Source organism: Sceloporus occidentalis, unplaced genomic scaffold (assembly GCF_023333645.1).
Source record: "Sceloporus occidentalis isolate IW3139 unplaced genomic scaffold, rSceOcc1.0.p SCAF_6, whole genome shotgun sequence".
NCBI lineage: Eukaryota > Metazoa > Chordata > Lepidosauria > Squamata > Phrynosomatidae > Sceloporus > Sceloporus occidentalis.
Window position 1 is genome coordinate 40,430,305 of NW_028316986.1, and position 21,170 is coordinate 40,451,474.

Consider the following 21,170-nt stretch of genomic DNA (forward strand, 5'->3'; position numbering starts at 1 on the left):
CTTAACATGGTGCACCTCCTGCCTACAGAGTCTCACAAGACTTTTTTGTTTAACAACTTGTACCCATTAACTCCCTTTCATGTCTTCTTTATTTAGTCGGGAGGAATACAGACAAAACAAGTCAAAATGAAGAAAAACCAGTCCCTTGACCAAGTACACACTTCTGAGAAGTATACTTGGTGAGACACCTGAAACCGAGGGCAAATCCACTTTTTGTTTAACCATGTTCTATATGCATAGCCATGTTAACCCATGTTCAGTGTTAAACCCAAAGGGTTTGGTTGTGGAATAAGCCTCTGAAATATGCAAGAGGCAATGTTAAAATAAAGCCATGTTCAATGCCCAAATGTGCTGTTTGGAATGGAGAGAGGGGGTGGCCAGAAAGGGAAGTACATTTCTGAGATCTGTCTACGAATAATGTCAAAATGTCCTCCATTTTGACCATGCCTAAGAAACATGCATTTATATTAACATTTCTAAAAAAGCCTCAATTTTTTCGTGTGTCCTCCATTTAAAAAAATGTGCCCTACATTTGAAAATCTTGTCCTACATTTGTCCTACATTTGTCCCAGTTTGGAGGTCCTGACTTATGACAACCCTACCTGCATCCATAGTTTTTTGTGGGGTTTGCAGGCTCTGTTGCCATGTTCTAGAAGAGATTCTTCCTGATGTTTCGCAAGCATCTGTGGCTGGCAGCTTCAGAGAATGCTTGCCTGGAAAATGTTGGGTATATATATATATACTGTGTGAGCCTGGGAATGCAGGAGTGATTTGCATGTGTATTGTTCTGTGCTGATGGCCGGCCTTAGGCTGGGAGGCTAATGCAAAAGAGGATTAGTGTCTGATAATTGGTAATCATCATCTGCTGGAAAGCCCCTGACTCTGAGTGGTTTCCAATTTGCATTTGCCGAGTCCTCATTTTGCTATTCTTCAGGACTGGTAGCCAAGCATTCTCTGAAGATGCCAGCCATAGATGCTGGCAAAACGTCAGGAAGAAACTCTTCTAGAACATGGCCACATAGCCCGAAAACATCACAAAAAACTATAGTAAAAAGTCAAACCCCCCAACCCTACCCAAAAGTTTTTTTGTTTGTTTTTGAAAAACTGGGGGCTTTTTCCAACCCTGATAAGAAGGGAAGTGGAGCTTCAGTTGTGATGCTTACCTTTGTTTAGTAAACAGCAATGAAGGGAGAGCCCTTTCTATCCAGGCATTCACCTTTCCAAACATTTGAAAGGTTCTCTTGTCATCTTTGCAATTGCCAAGTGCAAAATACTAGTCTATAAGCATAATCCTTAGTGTGTTGTAGAAGCACATTCATTTTCATGATGGAAAGTAGAACATTTCTTGTAATTAAAAATTATTGTCTGACAAGAGACTCAAAGAAACAGACTTATCTTTATTTTTATCCAATAATATTTTTATTTTTATCCAATAATATTTAATTGAATGAACAGAGAGAAGATGTCTTCTTTAGAAAGTATGTTACAACTGATAAGAGAAATTAAAACTGCCTAGTTATTACAATTAAAACATAAAAGGTTGGGCAGTTTTCTCAGTTGTGTTCCTTGTTGTACAAATGCAAATCCCTGCTTTTTGCCATGATGATCAACAAGGGATGCAACCCATTACCATTAACACAGCTGCAGTTTCTGTCACAGCATTAAAGTAAACAGTAACCAGACTACTTAATTGAACTGATAAAATGGACTTTTGGGATAGATTTCTAGAAAGTGACAACCTCGACATTGTTTGGGGCAGTTAAGCTTGGAATTAAATGTATGCCTTGCATCTGTTATAGGTGACAGTCTTATGCTATGGTTGAATATTTATTGTACTGTATATATTTTTGAATGAAAACTACACACTGATCTGATTCTCTTAAGCAAGATGAAAATAGAAGCAATAGGGGTTGCCCAGAAATTCCATCTACCTTCCAACCATTTGACTCCTTGATGTGCATTGGAAATTCAAGGAGTGCTTCCTAGGTTCACCCTCCTTCTCTTTTTCTTCTTTGTCTGTGTTTTCACCTCAGCTGCTGATCTCGTTTTGGGAACCCGGGGAGATTTCTTTTTGCTTCTCCTTAACTGTGAGCCTTTCCTCTTCGGTGAGGATGTTGCTGCCTTGGACGCATGCAGAGTCTTCTCCTTTTGTGCCTTGGACACCTGGGCTTTGGGGAGCTGTGGCATTTGCTGCTTTTTATCAGCCTTAGCTGGCTTTTCTGGCTTATGTTTGGTTGAGTCTTTGCGAGATGCAGGCTTTCTAGAAGTTGGGGGTGATTCAGTGGAGTTATGGCCTGTTCTGGGAGACTGGGTTGTCGTAAGACGTTCTTTGAGCACTTCAAGGACAGTCTCTGTGAGAAGATTGCCCCCCACAAAATATATATAGGTAAATTCACATGGCAAAGATCTTAGCTTGAAGCAGAATGGACAATGCATTTTAAAAAATGTTCCCTGTTCGCCAGCACCTCCATTTCCCACCAGGAGTAGGACAGCAAAGTCATAAGAGGAGCCATACTGGACAGGAAAGCATTCTCTGCTGCGGCACCTTGATTGTGTAAGAACCTTATGATCCCCAGGATTATTTTTGCAACCCCCTGACCATTCCTAGACTGCTCTATAAGTCCCCAAAGCTTCCTGACAGTTGCTTTAAAGGTTATTCACAGTGTAAATAATCCTAGTAGAATGTGGGTTGAATCTGTGTTGTTAAGATGAATTTTGAACGTATCTCGTTAACTTTTTTTAGGGGGGCTACCAACCCCCTCCCCTCCCACAAAACCCAGGATAATTGATCTTGGATTGTTTGTCTGTTTGTTTGGCTGAGATTTCCTAAAAGATTCACACCATTGGCTGTGTGAATAACCAGTGCAGATAGACTGAGGATAAAATTCTGCATGTCTTGAACGTGTTTCGAACACATCCACATTATTGACTCCATCTTTATTCTCAGTGCTGACACGTGTGGGCAACATTACTCACAGAGATGTGCATAAATGTGGTTTCGATTTAAAAAAATAGTGTGAACAGCGAATCAGGAATGCGCGAGTGAGATTATTTGCATACTCGCCTTGCTAAGCAAAATGTATAGATAGCCTCCTAGGACAGTGGTTCTCAACCTTCCTAATGCCGCAACCCTTTAATACAGTTCCTCATGTTGTGGTGACCCCCAACCATACAATTATTTTCATCGCTACATGCAAATATGTGTTTTTCGATGGTCTTAGGTGACCCCTGTGAAAGGGTCATTCGATCCCCCAAAGGGGTCCCGACCCACAGGTTGGGAACCACTGTCCTAGGGTCATGTCTGGATTGACACTCCAGTCCTTTCAGGATCTGTATAAAGTGTTTACCCAGGCATTTCATTTTTAAAAAAATAAATACAATTTAAAGTTAAAAGTAAAAAAAAAAAGTGAAGAAGAAGAAGAAGAAGAAGAAAAAGAAGAAGGAGGAGGAGGAGGAGGAGGACACAGCAACAGCAAGCCATAGTGGCTGCTAGGCAAAAGGAGAATATTGGAATAAACTTTTCCAAAATTTCAAATAATCAGCAGAGGGTACATATGGAGAATCTTTTAAAAGAACAGTTTGCACAAGTGAGACCACACATTTACAAGTGCAGTTAGGGATAAGCTTTTCAAACAAAGCCTCTTTGTAGCCAGCCTTTAAGAGCAGCTGCTTTGGGGTCCCATTTCTATTCTAGCTGCTGGAAATAGCATTTTAACCCAAGCTTTATGACTGGGGTGGAAAACATGGGGTCCACTCATGATGTGAGGCCCCTGGAGGTCCTAGAGAGCCCTTTAAGGCCCCAGGAAAGCTCAGTCTCTCCAAACATTTTCAAAACGGCAGAAAAAGGTGATTTCTGACTAAAATAATGACTCCAGGGAATGCAATTTTGCAGGGAGCACCGAGATGAGACATTTCTGGTGACCACTTCCAGTTAATTTTAGAAAGTATTTTGGCTGTTTTATCAGTGTCCGGGCAATTTTTATGGGCAAAACCACCTGCTCTAAAAGCTCTTGGTGGCTTTTTTATGGTCTTTGGAAATTGGAGGGGGGAATACACCTGCCCCTCCTAAGAATGGTATGTAAGCCATGCGCCATACAATTCCCACCCACTGTATAATGAATTATATTTAGGACCCTTAGTAGCAAATTTTCCTTTTGCCTACCTGTCTGGCTCAGATAAATATAACCAAGAATAAGTAAATGTATTATTTTATTTATTTAATGTAGTTGAGTGTAAATGTTTTTACATTCCAATTGAAAAGGGAAATGTGGTGAAAAGAGCCAAGAGACTGGATATCTATCTGCTATGGATATCAGCCTTGTGTGCTTCTAGCTACCTGTAATCTTAACTGCCTATACGTTTGTTAGTATAAAACTTTAATAAATGAAGAACAAGAACCTCTTTAAATGCCTTTATATAACTCTGCAGTAAAGCCATCTAGACCAGGTTTTCCCTTTCCATTCCTTTTCCACAGTGGAGCTGTTTGTCCAGACATTTAAAGGTCAGCAGTTCCATTTATTGTATTGTTTCTTTTATTGTATTGTCTACCTCTTACCTATATTTGTTGATTTCATCTTATATTTTCATTACATTTTGTATTTATAAAAAGTATTAATTGTGCATCAGTCTGGTATCCATAAGGATGAAAGACCGTGTATAAATTATTAGAATAAATAACGAACAGATCCTTCCTTTTGGTGTGTTTTCATATTTGTACAACATAATCAAAACAAAAAATAAAAAACCCTCCTCTGCTGACTTACTTGTGTGTGGGGTGAATGGGATTCGCTTGCTCTTTGTTTTCACTGGAACAGGCTTCTGTTTACACTTCCCTGGTGGAGCTCTCCTAGAAAACAGATTCAGTCACAAATATCATATGTGGACATCTGAGATTTGGTGAGGGATTTGGTTTCTTTCAGACACACTCTTTCTAGATCTAGCTCATATACACTGACCTTTCTGTTAAATCATGAAGCTCTGATGGAAGAAGAAAGGCAAAAAACCTGAAGGAACTTTCTCTCTTAAATCTCATAGGTAGCCTCCTTGATATAATAGTGACCCATATCTCTAGTACTCACAATTTTAATTCAAGTGAAAGGTAAGTAATAGTCATTCTGTGTGTTATATCTTCCCCACTGCTGCCAAATGCTGTCTCATGTGCCACATACTTCACTTCTTTTGCAGCATAACCTAGTTTTAATTACTTATATAACCACAGGGTATGTAAGGCCTACTAAGATATGCTTCGCACCACAAGCCAACACCTTGGAGCATTTGGTGTTATTTTTTTAAAAAAAATACTAAAATGAAATTTTTCCAGTCACTTTTGAGTAACAAGGCAGCCAAGAGTTACTCTTAAAAATTGATAGCTAATGTGGGTGGATAGCTAATTGGTTTTTAAAGTAACTTTCCATGTTCTGATATATTTCAGTTGCTCTACTTGTGGGCACAGCTGCATATGATACATGGTAGCTGTGCATTCTGGAGTGAGAAACCTGGGCCCTCCAGGTAAACCTCACCTCCCAGAAGGCTCAAACAGCATTTCCAATGGTAAGGGAATATGGAAAGTGTAGTCCAAAACTCCTTGAAAACCAAATATGCCTTAGTCCTGGGACAGAGCCATCTACCATGCAGGGAAGTAATGCCATAAATACAGGCTATATTTATCTCCTGGGTTATTTCCTGTACTAGGAAAGCCTCAGTATTTCTCTGAAAGATGAGAGCAGTGTTTCCTTATTTTATGCTCTGAATAACGCTTCATACATTAGTCTTTTGGATATCCGCTGACAAAAAGAAATACAAAAATAGAGGATATGAAATATGATTTGTTCTTGATGTTTGTAATGTGGCTGCAGTTACTTGGAACCTCTAACTCTTTAACTTCTGTCAACAGCTTTCATGTTTGTACTAGACTTGTTCTTGAATTTCAGCCGAATTCTATGCTCTGTCTCAACTTTAAAATAAATAAAAACCAAAATAAGTGCCACACAAAGATGCATTTTCATCTGTTTTCCAGACTGTGGATCACTGAAGGTACACTGAAGGTACACTTGAGCCAACTTTCCTTGAGCACGAGAAATGACAGGGTTCCCCATTGCAGCCTTTTTGAACTTTCACCTTTCACATGTACCATACCAGCTGGATGTGATGGGAATTAGAATAATTGGCAAGGCTGACTGGCTATATATGTACAAACAGGCATAAGGAAAATAAGGATTGCTCAGAGTAAATGAAATGCAAAATAAGCATCTGTCCAAATCCTCCTCTAAATTTTGATGGGCCCTAGGCAGGTTTCCCTCAGTATCCACAAACTGATAAACTGGTAAGACAAGTACTGGTAATAAGTGGAAGCAGTGGTCATGGACATCGAGAAGAGATAGAGCTTTAGGTGTAGCCATTCCTATTATCCTCCCTTGCCATATAGCAGTGCTTCTCAATTATTTTCTGTCATGCCCCCCCTAGGAAGAAGAAAACATTTCGCGCGCCCCCCCCCCCCGCGCGACTGTAAATAGTATCATTTGTCTATAAAATTGTTATAAGTACACCTCTGCATAACAGAGCCTCGCGCCCCCCTTTACGGAGCCTCGCGCCCCCCCTGGGGGGCCCGCCCCACTATTTGAGAAAGACTGCCATATAGGAATACTCTCATGCTCCACAGTAATCCTAACTTTTGCTTTTGTAACCACTATAATAATAATAATCATAATAATAATATATTTATATCCTTTCCCTTTGAGGTCAATCGGGGCGGCTTAACAACAATAAAATACAATACATTGTACATCAAAATTCCCTCCCCCCTTAAAAAATTATTAAATCAATTATAATTAAAACCAACAAATTAAACAACATTAACACATACACATTATTACAAGACAAAAACAAAACAGAACAAAACAAAACAAAATAGTAAACTACGGTGGCATATCCAAGGAGGACCTTGGGGACTCTCATGAGAAGAGGGTTCCTGAGGCCGGGGTTATCTATCCCAGAAAGGCCTGCCAGAAGAGATCTGTCTTGACAGTCTTTTTAAAGCTGTCTAAAGATGTCAATTGACGGATCTCGTCTGGCAGGTCGTTCCATAATCTGGGGGCGACAACAGAAAAAGCCCTCCGGGAGGTCGCCAAAAGCCTAGATCTTTGAGGCTGTAGCAAATTCCTCCCAGAGGACCGGAGTGTGAGGGGAGGATTATATGGGAGGAGGCGGTCCCTGGGATAGTTTGGACCCAAGCCATTTAGGGCTTTAAAGGTGATAACCAACACCTTGTACTGGTCCTGGAAACTAATAGGCAGCCAGTGGAGGGACTTTCATACCGGAATAATATGGTCCCTCCTTGAAGTTCCTGACGCTACTCTGGCCGCCATGTTCTGCACTAATTGCAGTTTCCGACTCAAGCACAAGGGTAGCCCCATGTAGAGCGCATTACAGAAATCTAGATATGAGGTTACCAGCGCGTGTACAACAGTCTCGAGATCCCTTACTTCCAGAAAAGGGCACAGTTGGCGTATCAGCTGAAGCTGATAACAGGCGCTCTTGACTGTCGCATTTACCTGATTTATCATCAGGAGCGACGAATCAAGGAGTACCCCCAGACTGCGAACACAGTCACTAGAGGAGAGTGTGACCCCATCCAGGACTGGAGGTTGCAATCCAATTCTTGGTTTCGGGGCCGCTACCGTGAGCACCTCTGTCTTGTCCAGATTCAGTTTCAATCTGTTTTTCCTCATCCAGCCCATTACTGCTTGGAGACATTCATTGAGAGAGGAGATGCCATTAGAATTCGAGGCCGACGAATGAGACACAGAGAAATAGATCTGGGTGTCATCAACATACTGATAACACCCAGCTCCATAACTCCGAATAATCTCACCCAGTGGCTTCATATAGATGTTAAATAACATCAGGAACAGTATAGCACCCTGTGGAACCCCACACGTGAGCTCCCTTTTACTGGAACAGCTGACCCCGAGCAGCACCCTCTGGGAACTGCCCGAGAGGAAGGACCGGAACCACTGCAATGCAGTGCCTCTGATATCCAACCCCCTCAGGCGGTCCAAGAGGATGCCGTGATCTATTGTATCGAAAGCCACTGAGAGGTCTAGGAGCACCAACAGGGTCACACTGCCCCTGTCGATGCTCAGACACAGATCGTTGGTCAAGGCAACCATGGCAGTCTCAACCCCAAAGCCTGTCCTGGAGCCAGTTTGAAATGGGTCTAGATAATCAGTTTCATCCAAGACAGTTGAAGAGCAACCGCCCTCTTGATCACCTTGCTCAAAAATGGTAGTAAAGAGACTGGCCTGTAATTATTCATATCCAGGGGGTCAAGGGAAGGTTTTTTCAGAAGCAGCCTAACAGCCACTTCCTTCAAACAGGATGGAATATGTCCTTCTCTGAAAAGCGCACTGATGATATCCATAAGGAACGTCCTCAATGCACCCCCCCCGGATGGCCAGCCATGATGGGCAAGGGTCGAGAAGGCAAGTTGTTTTCCTCACCCTACCAAGGAGCACTATGCATTATTGGTTTGACCCAGTGGGTGGGGAAGTCCTAGGGAAGGAGCTGTACCTGCTAGCTGAATTCAGAAAGAGAGGGATTACATCTAATTTGGGTTTTTTAAAATTATTATTATGGCTTTAAGACTGCATCCAACTGTTGCAATACTATGAGCAGGGCAGACAGAAGAGTCTTTCAATCAAGTCTTGCACATCAGATGCATAAAACTTTTTGAACAATACCTATGTTTCAAATTTAATATACAATCTGTGGTATTGTGTATATATATGAGAGAGAGAGAGAGAGAGAGAGAGACTTAAAATTGTGATGCTGTTTGCAATATTTAATTATAGTAACCCAGAAAGAGGTACTCTCTGTGCACTGCATGCAGGCCATCTTACTCCCAGAATCCCATAGCAAATAGTCATGTCAAAGTTAAGTAGACATCAAGTTCCATGGTGCTTATTTCCCAAGGTTGCTGGTACAGGATTGCAGCCTAAGGCCCAATAAGGTCCAAGTAGTCTATTTCCATTGAGTCAATGGAATGCACATAATCACAGATACAAAGTTTCTCTTGATTCAGTAATTCTACTCTTGTTCACACTGACAATTGGGTTTAGCCTAAGTGTTATTCCAATAAATAAATCATTATGCTGTGAAAGAGTAATGTAACAATTTTCTGAACATACTTAGTTCCGCGTACATGGGTGGTTCTTGTTGCTTTTCTTTTCTTTTCAAAGAAACACTACAGTCTAGTTAGAGTTTTGGAGTAGGTTTCAGGAGACCCAGGTGCAAATCCCAACTAAGCCAGGAAGTTCACTGAGTGTCACTAGGCCACCTATCAACATTCAGCCTAATCTGCCTAATAGGAATATCATGAATACTAAGGAATACTATGAGTACCAACCTTGCAGGATCCACAAATTTGTAAATTGAACCATGTGGAGCATAGGCACTGGGGTAAGATGTAGCCATAAAATATAGTTCACCTGGAGGCAATAGAAGAAGAGAGAAAGCCAGTGACATGAATGATTTCAGGCAAAACTTCAATCAATAGTTGAGTAGGTTGCATTTCCCCTACCTCAGAGGTAGGCAAAGTATCACTCTCCAAGAGTGTTTTTGTAGCCCTTGATCCTTCCAAACTTCCTGGACCACCTTTTTTCTGCACACCCCCCCCCCACTGCATTCTCTTCTGGAAGCCTCCAGGAGCAGTAATTCCCTCTTGGAATAGGTTGCAGCTCCCAACATCACCCCCCCCACACACACACACACACACACACACACACTGTTTACCATTTAACAATACCAATTTTTCAAAACCCATAGTCTACCTCAGGTTTTGTTTTTCTCATTTTTGGCATGGTTTGGCCTCAGAACATTGGTTCTCTGACCAACCCTGTTGCCCAACTCTTTTCTATATCATCAAGGCTGGCACAAGTTGTAAACTCCCAGGTAAATGCAGCCATGTTTTATAACCTGAAAAGCATCTATTTCTTTGACATTCTATTGTTTCTACAGTTTCAGGCAAGCATAAAAACAGAAGCCTTACACAACTTGTGGTAGGGCAATTTATATGCCTGGTAAATTGTATTTGGTTTGATAGGATTTAGGCTGAGCAGACCTGATGTGATATGCACATTAGAAGAGCCTGAGTGCCAGTGTGGTACACTGAGTAATGAACTAAGACTCTGGGACAGCAGAGTTTGAATCCCCACTCAGTCATAGAAATCAACAGGATGACCTTGGGCAAGTCACATTCTCAGCCTTAATGGCATATCTCCTCTGAATAAATCTTGCCAAGAAAACCCTATGATAGATTTGCCTTATGTCAGAGTTGACTTGAAGGCACATAACAGTAACAAATGACTTGACCAATGGTCCACTAGGTTCAATCTCCAGCATCCCACCATGACCAGCTAGATGTTTCTAGGATATCTACATGTGGGTCCTGAGACAATAGTTCTTGCCCATGATTTCTCCCAAGAACTAGTATTTAGTTGCATAACCATGGTGGACATAGGCACGGTGGGCATCGCAAGATATGGTGAAGGGAGCTGTCCTCTGTTACGATTTCCATAAAAATATTTCCTCACCACCACCACCACCATGCAGCAATGAGTGAGAGAGAGCCTCCCACTGGCATCAATGGGAGGTTCTCCCCCCAGTTGGGTGGGAAGGCAATATTTAATGAAATCGCAATATGGGAGGGAAACCTTACCTTCCTCCATTCGCACATGTTGTAATGCCAAAGACTATCCCACTTACCTCCACACTTATTGTATATACTCAGCCATAAGTCAACCTCGTGTATAACTCGAGGGCAGGTTTTGGGGCCAAAATTATGGATTTTGCCATGACCCATGGATAAGTTGAGGGTAAAACTTGGAGGCTCCTTCAGTGTATGTATGTGTGCATGTGGCAAGAGGGACTCTAACTGAGACTTTTTGCTTCAGAGTTTCAGCTTTTGTTTCAACTTTCACTGAAACAGCAGCAGCGTAGGCAGGAGAACAACTCTGTTAGTTTAACAGCAATCAATCACCCAGGACTCTTTCTGCTTGGCTCAAGAGAGAATGACACTGCTCTCTGCACAACATGAGGAAATATGAAAGAGCTGCTATCACACTACCATACTGACCTGTAAATAAGTGGACTTTGGATTTTGGGATCAATTTTTGGACATAATTTTTTTTACTTATAGACGAGTAATTACGGTATTTACATTTAGGAGAAAAACAAGAGTTGATTGTTAATGATCACACCACTGGTGTCATAATAAATAGGCTTGGAAATACTGTTTAATAATTTACTAAGTTCTTCTGGGTTTATGTTTTGTTTTGTTTAAAAGAAAGAACCACCACCATAAAGCTATACTGCTTGCAGTAGGGCTGCTATTACAATCTTCTCCATCAAACAATTTCATTAAGCAAAGAGACAGAGCAGCAAACATTACCTGCTTCATCCTCAGCAAAGGAGATAACATATTTGCTATAAGAGCTGACCAGCCCTGGAAAAGCACAGGCTACAGTGCTGCCAATGCAAATGTCTTGTTTCTTCCATTTGTTTGTTCTTTCGTCTTCCTGCAAAGCCATAAGTCGACTGGATGAAAAAACAAAATCTTATGTTTCATGGTTTCATAGTTCCATGGAGCTTAAGCATGAGGGGAAAATGTTGCTGATACATGCCTAGGAAGGAAATGATGATGGATCCCTCCCCAGCCTCTATCTTAACGTCCTTCAGCAGAAGTAAGCTTGATCAACAGTGGCTCTAACATATTTTTTTTAACTAATTCTCATTGCTAGAAAATGTTTAAAGTCCTGCACCCTATTCCACTACCCTGGGGTAAGAAACCTATGCAGCTCCCATATCCCTGATTGCTTACTCTAGTAAATTGGAGTTGGTGTTCATCAACAACTGGAGCTCCAGTGATTCTCTGTCCTTGCCCTACCCCATTATCCATTGACTCAGGTCTTCCCTCCTCAGTATTTTCTGCCTCCTACAACCCTAAAGGCACAAAATCCCATCTGATCTTGGAAGCTAAGCAGGGTTAATCCTGATGGGAAACTACCAATGAATACCCAGTACTGTAGGCAATATTTCAGAGAAGAAACTGGCAAAACCACCTCTGACTATTCCTTGACTAAGAATACGCTATAAAATTCATGGAGTCACAATAAATTTGCAAGCACCTTGGAGGTGAATGTGCGTGCCTGTGTATGTGCGCACCTACACACACACACCGAGTATTGGATGATGTCTTTCTAGAACATCTAGAAAGGAGAGATGTAGTAGTGATGGGTGACTTCAACTATCCTGATATTTGCTGGAAGTCAAACTCAGCAAAATGCTCAACGTCTAGCAAATTCCTCACTTGCCTTGGAGACAATTTCATTGTCCAAAAGGTGGAAGAGGCAACAAGGGGATCAGCTATTTTGAATCTGATCCTAACCAACAGGGATGACCTAGTTAATGGAGTGCAAGGGGTGGGATCCTTAGGTGGAAATGACCATGTTTTCCTGGAGTTTGTTATACAGTGGAAAGGAGAAGCCAGGCATAGTCAGACACGCATTCTAGATTTTAGGAAAGCTGATTTTAGTAAACTTAGAGAAATACTGGGGGTGATCCCATGGTCAGGAATACTAAAAGAGAAGGGAGTTCAAGATGGATGGGAGTTTCTTAAAATGGAGATACTGAAGGCATAATTTCAAACAGTTCCAATAAGGAAGAAAAATTGGAGATGTCTCAAGAAACCAGGATGGATGACTAAGGCCCATTCCGCACAGGCATAAAGTACGTCCCCAGGATGTACTAGGGTTAGGAAAGGGCGTGCTTTACGCATGCCCCTAACCATAGTACGTCCTGGGGATGTACAGAATGGCAGTGCCCGTTCTACGCGAGTGTGTCATTCGTGCCTTGTGCCATCATTAGCACGCCGCAACAAGAAGCACCATTTTGGTGCTTCTTTTTTGCGGCGTCGGGGAGCATCACAGTTTGGCCGCTGGGGCTCCTCGGCGCTGTTAATGGCGGCGGCAGCAGACCACCACTTTCAGGCAGTCTGTAACGCACCTAAGGAACTTTCAACTGAGCTAGGTTTTAAACGGAACATATATAAGAAATGGAAAAACAGGGAAATCACCAAAGAGGAATTCAAACAAATAGCGAGCACATGTAGGTATAAAGTCATAAAAGCTAAAGCACAGAATGAACTCAGGCTTGCTAGAGAGGTTAAGAACAACAAAAAGGGCTTTTTTGGATATGTCTGCAACAAAAGGAAGAAGAAGGAAACGGTAGGGCCACTGCGTGGAGAAGATGGCAAAATGCTAACAGAAGACAGAGTAAAGGCAGAAATACTCAACACCTTCTTTGCCTCAGTCTTCTCAGAAAAGGAAAAAGGAGCTCAATCTGAGGATAATGGAGCAGAGGACAGAATAGGGGAATTTCAGCACAGAATAAGTAAGGAGATAGTACAGGAATATCTGGTTAATCTAAACGAATATAAGTCTCCAGGACCATATGAACTACATCCAAGGGTATTAAAAGAACTGGCAAATGTAATATCAGAGCCATTGGCAATAATCTTTGAGAACTCCTGGAGAACAGGAAACGTCCCAGCAGATTGGAGGAAGGCAAATGTTGTCCCCATCTTCAAAAAGGGAAAAAAAGAGGATCCCAACAATTATCATCCAGTTAGTCTGACATTATACCAGGAAAGATTCTAGAGCAGATCATTAAACAGAGCATCTATGAACATCTAGAAAGCAATGCCATAATCACAAAAAGTCAACAAGGGTTTCAGAGAAAGAAGTCATGCCAGACAAATCTAATCTCATTTTTTTGATCAAATTACCAGCTTGGTAGATTGATTGATTGATTGAAATTTTATTTCTATACCGCCGTTCCCACGATCACGGCGGTTTACAAGCAATACAAATGCAGTACAATACAAGTTAAAAAACAAACTTCACAATAAAAACACCCCACTTAAAACCAGCATAACTATACATCATTAAAATCCACATAGAATCAATCAAAATTTCTAATCAATCTAAAAATCCATACAATGCAACACACAGTACATAGGGGAAATACAGTCAGGACATGTGAGGGAAAGCTTGACGGAATAAATGAGTCTTCAGGTTCTTCTTAAACGACTCCAGGGAGGGGGCTAAGCGGAGCTCCTCAGGGAGAGCGTTCCAAGATTGCGGGGCTGCCACAGAAAATGCCCTTTGCGCTGTTGATACATATTTAGTCTTAGGAACGCTCAAGAGATTTTCCCCCCCTGACCTGAGTGTGCGGGGTGGATTGTATGGGGAGACGCGGTCCTCCAAGTACTCTGGGCCCAAGCCATTTAGGGCTTTATAGGTCACAACCAACACCTTGTATTGGGCCCAGAAGCGAGATGAAGGGAATGCTGTGGATATAGTATATCTTAATTTCAGTAAGGCCTTTGACAGGATTGCTCATGACATTCTTGCAAACAAGCTAGTGAAATGTGGGCTAGACAAGACAACTGTTACATGGATTAGTAACTGGTTGACTGGCCAAACCCAAAGGGTGCTCAATGATGGCTTCTTTTCATCCTGGAGAGAGGTGACCAGTGGGGTCTCACAGGACTCTGTACTGGGCCCAGTGCTATTCAACATCTTTATCAAGGACTTGGATGTAAGAATTGGGGGCATACTTTTCAAATTTTCAGATGACACCAAACTAGGAGAAGTGGGTAATACTCCAGAGGACAGGATCAAAATTCAAAATGACCTTAATAGATTAGAATGCTGGGCCAAAGCTAACAAAATGAATTTCAACACGGAGAAATGTAAGGTACTGCACTTAGGGCGAAAAAATGAAATGAACAGATATAGAATGAGTGACATCTGGCTGAACTAAACTACGTGTGAAAGGGATCTGGGAGTCCAAGTAAACCACAAATTGAACATGAATCAACAGTGCATTGCAGCAGCTAAAAAAGCCAATGCAATTTTAGGCTGCATCAATAGAAGTATAGTGTCTAGATCAAGGGAAGTAATAATGCCACTCTATTCTGCTCTAGTCAGGCCCCACCTGGAATATTGTGTCCAGTTCTGGATACCACAATTCAAAAAGGATGTTGAGAAACTGGAATGTGTCCAAAGGAGGGCGACTAAAGTGGTGCAGGGTCTGGAAACTATGTCCTATGAGGAACGACTTAGGGAGCTGATTTTAGTAAACTTAGAAAAGTTTAGCCTGGAGAAGAGAAGATTAAGAGGTGATATGATAGCCTTGTTTAAGTACTTGAAGGGATGTCACATTGAGGAGTGAGTTAGCTTGTTTTCTGCTGCTCCAGAGATTAGGACCTGGAGCAATGGATGCAAGCTCCAGGAAAAGAGATTCCACCTCAACATTAGGAGGAACTTCCTGACAGTAAGGGCTGTTCAACAGTGGAACACACTCCATCGGAGTGTAGTGGAGTCTCCTTCCTTGGAGGTCTTTGTTAAACAGAGACTGGATGGCCATCTGTCGGGGATGAGATTGGTTGAGATTTCCTGCATGGCAGGGGGTTGGACTGGATGGCCCTTGTGGTCTCTTCCAACTCTATGATTCTATGATTCTTTAACTAGACCAGCTACTTAACAATCTCTCATCCAGCGGGGTCCCTGAAACCCTATGGTTCCATGAGAAGATGCTAAAGGTTCTGGGTGAGATCATGACTGAGTGGGAGGAGCAATACTTTTTTGTACTGTAGATACAATAAATTTTATACAGAGGTCCCTTAGGGCTGAATATTTTTTCCAAGGGTTTCCTCCATGGTAAAAAAGTTTTAAAAGGTAGAACTACATCAAATCTGCCTGCACCTGAGGTCATTCACTCTCTAATAACTCCCAGTATCTTATAAAAGAGCTACCTGAGTATCTGCACATGGAAGTACTCCCAGACACTCCTGCTTTCCTACATGATCATTGTATAAATACCATAATTAGTTAATTAATTAATGTTGTCAAGACCAAAGCTAGGGAATGTGGCTTAATTAAAGCAACCAAAAGCAGAAAAACAAGAGGCTTTAGGAGCAATATCACCAAGCCTATTTCTCTACTAGGCAATTGGTCTTCAAGCCCTGGTGGCGCAGTGGTTAAATGCCTATACTCCAGCCACTCACTCACAAACCATAAGGTTGCGAGTTCAATACCAGCAAAAGGACTCAAGCTCAACTCAGGCTTGCATCCTCCCAAGGTTGCGAAAATGAGTACCCAGATTGTTGAGAGCAATTAGCTTACACTTTGTAAACTGCTTAGGGAGCGCTTAAGTGCACTGATAAGCAGTATAGAAATGTACTTTCTTTTTCTATTGCTAAGTGTATCGAGACCCAATAATGAAAAGGTTGGCAATGTGGTACCCTCCAGATGGACAGGTTGCTTACCTGTAACAGTATTTCTTCGAGTGGTCATCTGCGAATACATACAAATGGGTTTCACTGCGCCTGCGCAGTGCTGCTCGGAACCTACTGGAATCACTGGGCAGAGTTTTACTCTGCAACATATTGAAACTTTTTGGCGGTAACTCCGCCCACCCGTTATAAGGCCCCTGCCTTCCCGCTCTTTTCCCCAGTTCCGCAATTTTTCCGCCAAGCAGGCGAAGGAAGAGAGCCAATGAGAGCAGGACACTGAGGGGACGGACGGGTGGGATTTGTATGTATTCGCAGATGACCACTCGAAGAAATACTGTTACAGGTAAGCAACCTGTCCTTCTTCTTCGTGGTCTCTGCGAATCATACAAATGGGTTTAGACTGACAAGCTTAGGTATGTGGCGGAGGGAGTGTCCTGAGACCAAAGCTATGGTAAACCAAAGGTATATTTATTACAAATAAACATCCTGAACCATAAAGAGTCAGTCTTTTTGTTCATGCATAGATAAAACAGCAACAACTTTGCTAAACCTGAGAAGGGAGCAGAGGTCATGCAAGACCGATCCCATAGGAGTTGTGCAAATCAACATTCAACAGTATAAACAGTGTAAACTGTATAACACAAATACATCAGTAGTGCAATCAATGCAACCCTGAAACCAACACAGCCCTCCCGAAAGCTGCGTCTCGGATGGCCCTGGTGTCCAACCTGTAATGCTTAATAAAAGTGAGAGGTTGGGACCAGACAGCAGCCTTACAGACATCCTCCAAAGGAATCCCAGACAGGAATGCTGAGGATGCCGCCACAGCTCTTGTGGAATGTGACCGAACCCTGCCAGGGAGAGGTTTGCCCAGCAGTTCATAGCAGAGGTGGATGGTACTGGCCACCCATTTGGAGAACCTCTGCGTAGACACGGGCAACCCCTTCTTCGGTTCCGAGTAGCATTGAAGAGTCTCTCGGACCGGCTGGAGGCAGCAGTTCTGTCCAGGTAAAACGCCAGCGCCCTCCTGACATCAAGGGAGTGTAGGCGTCGCTCCTCGTCCGACGTCGGATCGGATGCTAGAGTGGGCAACACAATGTCCTGGCACATGTGGAAAGCAGACACCACCTTTGGCAAGAAGGTGATGTCCATACGGAGGACCACCTTGTCCTTGTGGAACCTCAGGAATGGTTCGTCCCTCCGTAAGGCACAGAGTTCGCCCGCACGGCGGGCAGAGGTGATGGCCACAAGGAAAGCGGTTTTCCAAGTCAACAGTCTCAAGTCCGCTGAGGCCATGGGTTCAAAGGGCTTGGATTGGAGAGCGGACAGTACCGACTCCAAGCTCCAAGCCGGTGTTGGTACCGACACAGGAGGATATAGGTTGGCACAACCCTTCAGAAAGCCCTTCACCAAGGGATCCTTAAAGAAAGACACCCTCCCCCCGAACTGATATTTTGCACAAATGGCAGAAAGGTAGCCTTTGATGGATGTGAGGGACAGCCCTCCGTTCAAAAGCGCCATCAAAAACTCTAGCACCACTGGAGTGGAAACCTGTGCAGGAGACAAGCCCTTCTGGTCAAGGAAGAGGCAAAATCTCCTCCATTTCAGGGCATAAGAACGCTGGGTGGAAGGTTTTCTGGCAGCCAGGATCACCGTCCTAACCGATTCCGGCAAGGCGGTCAGGGCCGGATCTTCCAGGCCACCAGCGGCAGGCTCTCGATGTCCGGGTGGAGAATTCGTCCGTCCTGGATCGAGAGCAGGTCCGGACGCGGGTCGAGACGGAGGAAGCATCTCCCGGAGAGGTGGAGAAGGGATGCGAACCATGGTTGTCTCGGCCACCACGGGGTGATCAGGATCGCCTGCGAGCGGTCCATTGTCATTTTGGACACCACCCTGACGATGAGAGGGAACGGAGGGAAGGCGTAGAGGAGCTCCCCCGTCCAGAGGAAAGCGAATGCGTCTCCAAGGGATCCGTCGAATCGCTTCCTGGAGCAGAACTGGGGACAGTGGCTGTTCCAGCTGGTCGCGAAGAGGTCGATCCGGGGGGTTCCCCACCGATCGAAGAGGTCGCTGACCGTCTCGGGATGGAGCCTCCACTCGTGGCACACCGATGGAGATCTGCTGAGGCGGTCTGCCAGCTCGTTGTCCTCTCCGGGAAGGTGAATCGCCTGGAGGAGGACACGTCTTTGGATGCACCAGTTCCAGATGCGGAGCGTGAGGTCGAGCAGGGTCCTGGACTTGGTACCACCTTGCTTGTTGATGTAGTACATTACGGTGGTGTTGTCCGTCCTCAGGAGGACCACTCTTCCTGAGACAGCAAACTCGAATGCCCTCAAAGCCTTCTCCACTGCGAGCATCTCCAAAGCGTTGATGTGGAGGAGCTTGTCTTGTGCGGACCACCTGTCCTTGACGACAAGGTCGAGCAGGTGGGCGCCCCATCCCTCCAGGGATGCATCGGTTGTCAGCGTCAGCTGTGACTGAGGCTGATGGAAAGGCATCCCGGTGCAGACGTTGGAGCCGTCTAGCCACCATCTGAGGGAAGCGGCTATAGGTCTGGGTACCGTGAGCCACTTTGAAGGTGGGTCCGTCAACGGAGAGAAGACGGAGAGGAACCAGGATTGGAGAGGACGAAGACGCAGTCTTGCCCAGGGGGTGACGAATGTCGTCGATGCCATGTGGCCCAGGGCGACTTGGACGTCTCTGGCTCTTATCCTTCTGTGTGAGATGCACGGCCTGAGGGATGTAGCCAGGGCCTGAAACCGGTCCGGAGGAAGGAAGGCTAGGCAGTTGTCGGAGTCGAGGATGGCCCCGATGAACTTGACCTGTCTGGTCGGCGTGAAGTGGGACTTTTCCCTGTTGACAACCAGCCCAAGGGAGTCGAAGAGGTGCAAGGCGAATGAGACTGCCTCGTGCAGCTCTTCCTGGGATTCGGCTGCAAACAGCCAGTCGTCCAGGTAGGGAAAAACCATGAAGCCCTTCTGATGAAGGTATGCCACCACCGGCGCCATGCACTTCGTGAAGACTCGTGGGGCCGTGGCCAAGCCGAACGGGAGCACGTTGTAGTGGTACGAGTCGGAGCCGACAGCGAAGGCGAGGAATCTCCGGTGGGATTCTCGGATCCCGATGTGGAAATAGGCGTCCTTCAGGTCGACAGTCGCGAACCACAGGCCCTGGTGGAGGAGAGGCAGAATGGAGGCCATGGTTACCATTCGGAAGCGACGGTAGTTCAAAAACAAGTTCACTTGTCTCAAGTCCAGGATGGGCCTAACGCCCCCATCAGCTTTAGGTACGGTGAAGTACCTGGAGAAAAAGGCCCGAGGATGTTGGTCGGGCGGTAAAGGGGAGATTGCCCCCTTACAAAGCAAGGTGCGCACTTCGTCGAGAAGGGTGTCCGAGGGGGGAGTGGACATGAAGGCTCCAGTTGGAGGGAGCTCTTGGAACTCGAGGGCATAACCCCTACGGACGATGTTAAGAACCCACGAGTCCGATGTTATAGAGGCCCAGGCGTTAAAATAGGGCCTCAAGATGTCCATAAAGAAGAGGGGTGAAGGGGAGACGAAGCGCGCTGCGTCCTTTCAGGCTCTCTTCTTCCCCTGGTCGGTATCCTGCCGGCGGGACTTGCGGTACCGAGGCGGGAAGGTGCGACGGCCAGAGGAGGAGGAAGACTGCGAAGGGAAGCGCTGTCTCTGAGAGCCTTGGTGCTGGGGCTGTCGGTCCCGGGAGAAGATCCCTTGTGACTGACCTTGCGGCTGCCACGGGCGCTGTCGCTTCCGGAACGGAGAAGCTGGTGCTGAAGACATGCCGTGCTTCTTCGCCGCCGCCTTCATCCTGAACTTGCGGTTCAGGCGGTCGTCGGTCTCGGCGTGGAAGAGGCCGGTCCCGTCGAGCGGCATGTCCTCAATGGCCGCTCTAACCGTCGGGTTGAGGTCGGAGGCCCTGAGCCACGCGTGGCGCCGAAGAGCCATGGCAGCTGACATGGACCTCCCGGAGCAGTCCGCCATGTTCCTGGAAGTGGTGATTAGCCAGCTTCCGATGGAGTGCGCCTCGTCTCTGATCTCCACCAGCTGCCTCTGGATGTCATCTGGGACGTCCGGAACCATGGAAGAGATCCGTTCCATGAGGGTTTGAATGTAGGCCCCCATGCAGGCGGTGTAGTTGGCGGCCTTGACCCCAAGAGCCGAAGCCGAATAAGCCTTTTTTGCCAGTCCATCGATCTTCTTTGCCTCTTTGTCGACAGGGGAAGTAGCCTGCTTCGGAACGAAGCTGTGCTGGGCCCCCTCCACAATGGCCGAGTTTGGTCTGGGGTGTTCTGCCAACCAGGAGCAACTCGCCGGGGCGACCCTATAGAGGGATTGGACCTTGCGGGAGGGTGCCGATAGGGCGGCCGGAGCATCCCAGGACCTTTTTACGATGGTCTGGAGAGAGGGGAGGAGAGGAAGGCATGGCGGAGTGGGGACCCGTCCATGCACCCTACGCTCGACCGGGTCCTCTGCGTCGTCCTCCGCAGCTGCGAGCTCGATGTCGAGGGCCCGTGACATCCTGACCACGTGCTCTGTGAAGGCCCTGACGTCGTCCGACGGCGAAGACGGCCCTGGGTTGTGCATCCTCTGAGGGGAGGCCGAACCCGAGAGGACATCCTCGTCCGAGGGTGCCTCCGAAGGTGGCAGCGGTTCGTCCTCAGAATCCAGGTCGGAGGAGAGGGGGTCCGTCACCCTGACCTGGGATCTCGGGCGGACGAAGTCCACTGATGATCGGGAGCGTCTGCGGGTTGAGGACGGCGACCTCTCACGAGTACGGAGTGGAGACGGCGACCTCT

At 45.3% G+C, this 21,170-nt stretch overlaps 1 protein-coding gene across 3 annotated transcripts in view; it reads right to left on the reverse strand.

Annotated features, from left to right (window-relative positions):
* Nucleotides 1-1,424: 1,424 nt before the first annotated feature.
* HHIPL2 (HHIP like 2) overlaps nt 1,425-21,170 on the reverse strand; it is a 40,193-nt gene continuing 20,447 nt past the window's right edge. For all 3 annotated transcript variants that reach the window (XM_089528333.1, XM_089528334.1, XM_089528332.1), the window contains 4 exons: nt 11,447-11,592; nt 9,404-9,485; nt 4,764-4,846; nt 1,425-2,351 (listed from right to left, as the gene is read on the reverse strand). In XM_089528333.1, the coding sequence (XP_089384459.1) occupies nt 1,969-2,351; nt 4,764-4,846; nt 9,404-9,485; nt 11,447-11,592 (694 nt within the window). In that variant the 3' untranslated portion in view covers nt 1,425-1,968. The remainder of the gene's footprint in view (nt 2,352-4,763; nt 4,847-9,403; nt 9,486-11,446; nt 11,593-21,170) is intronic.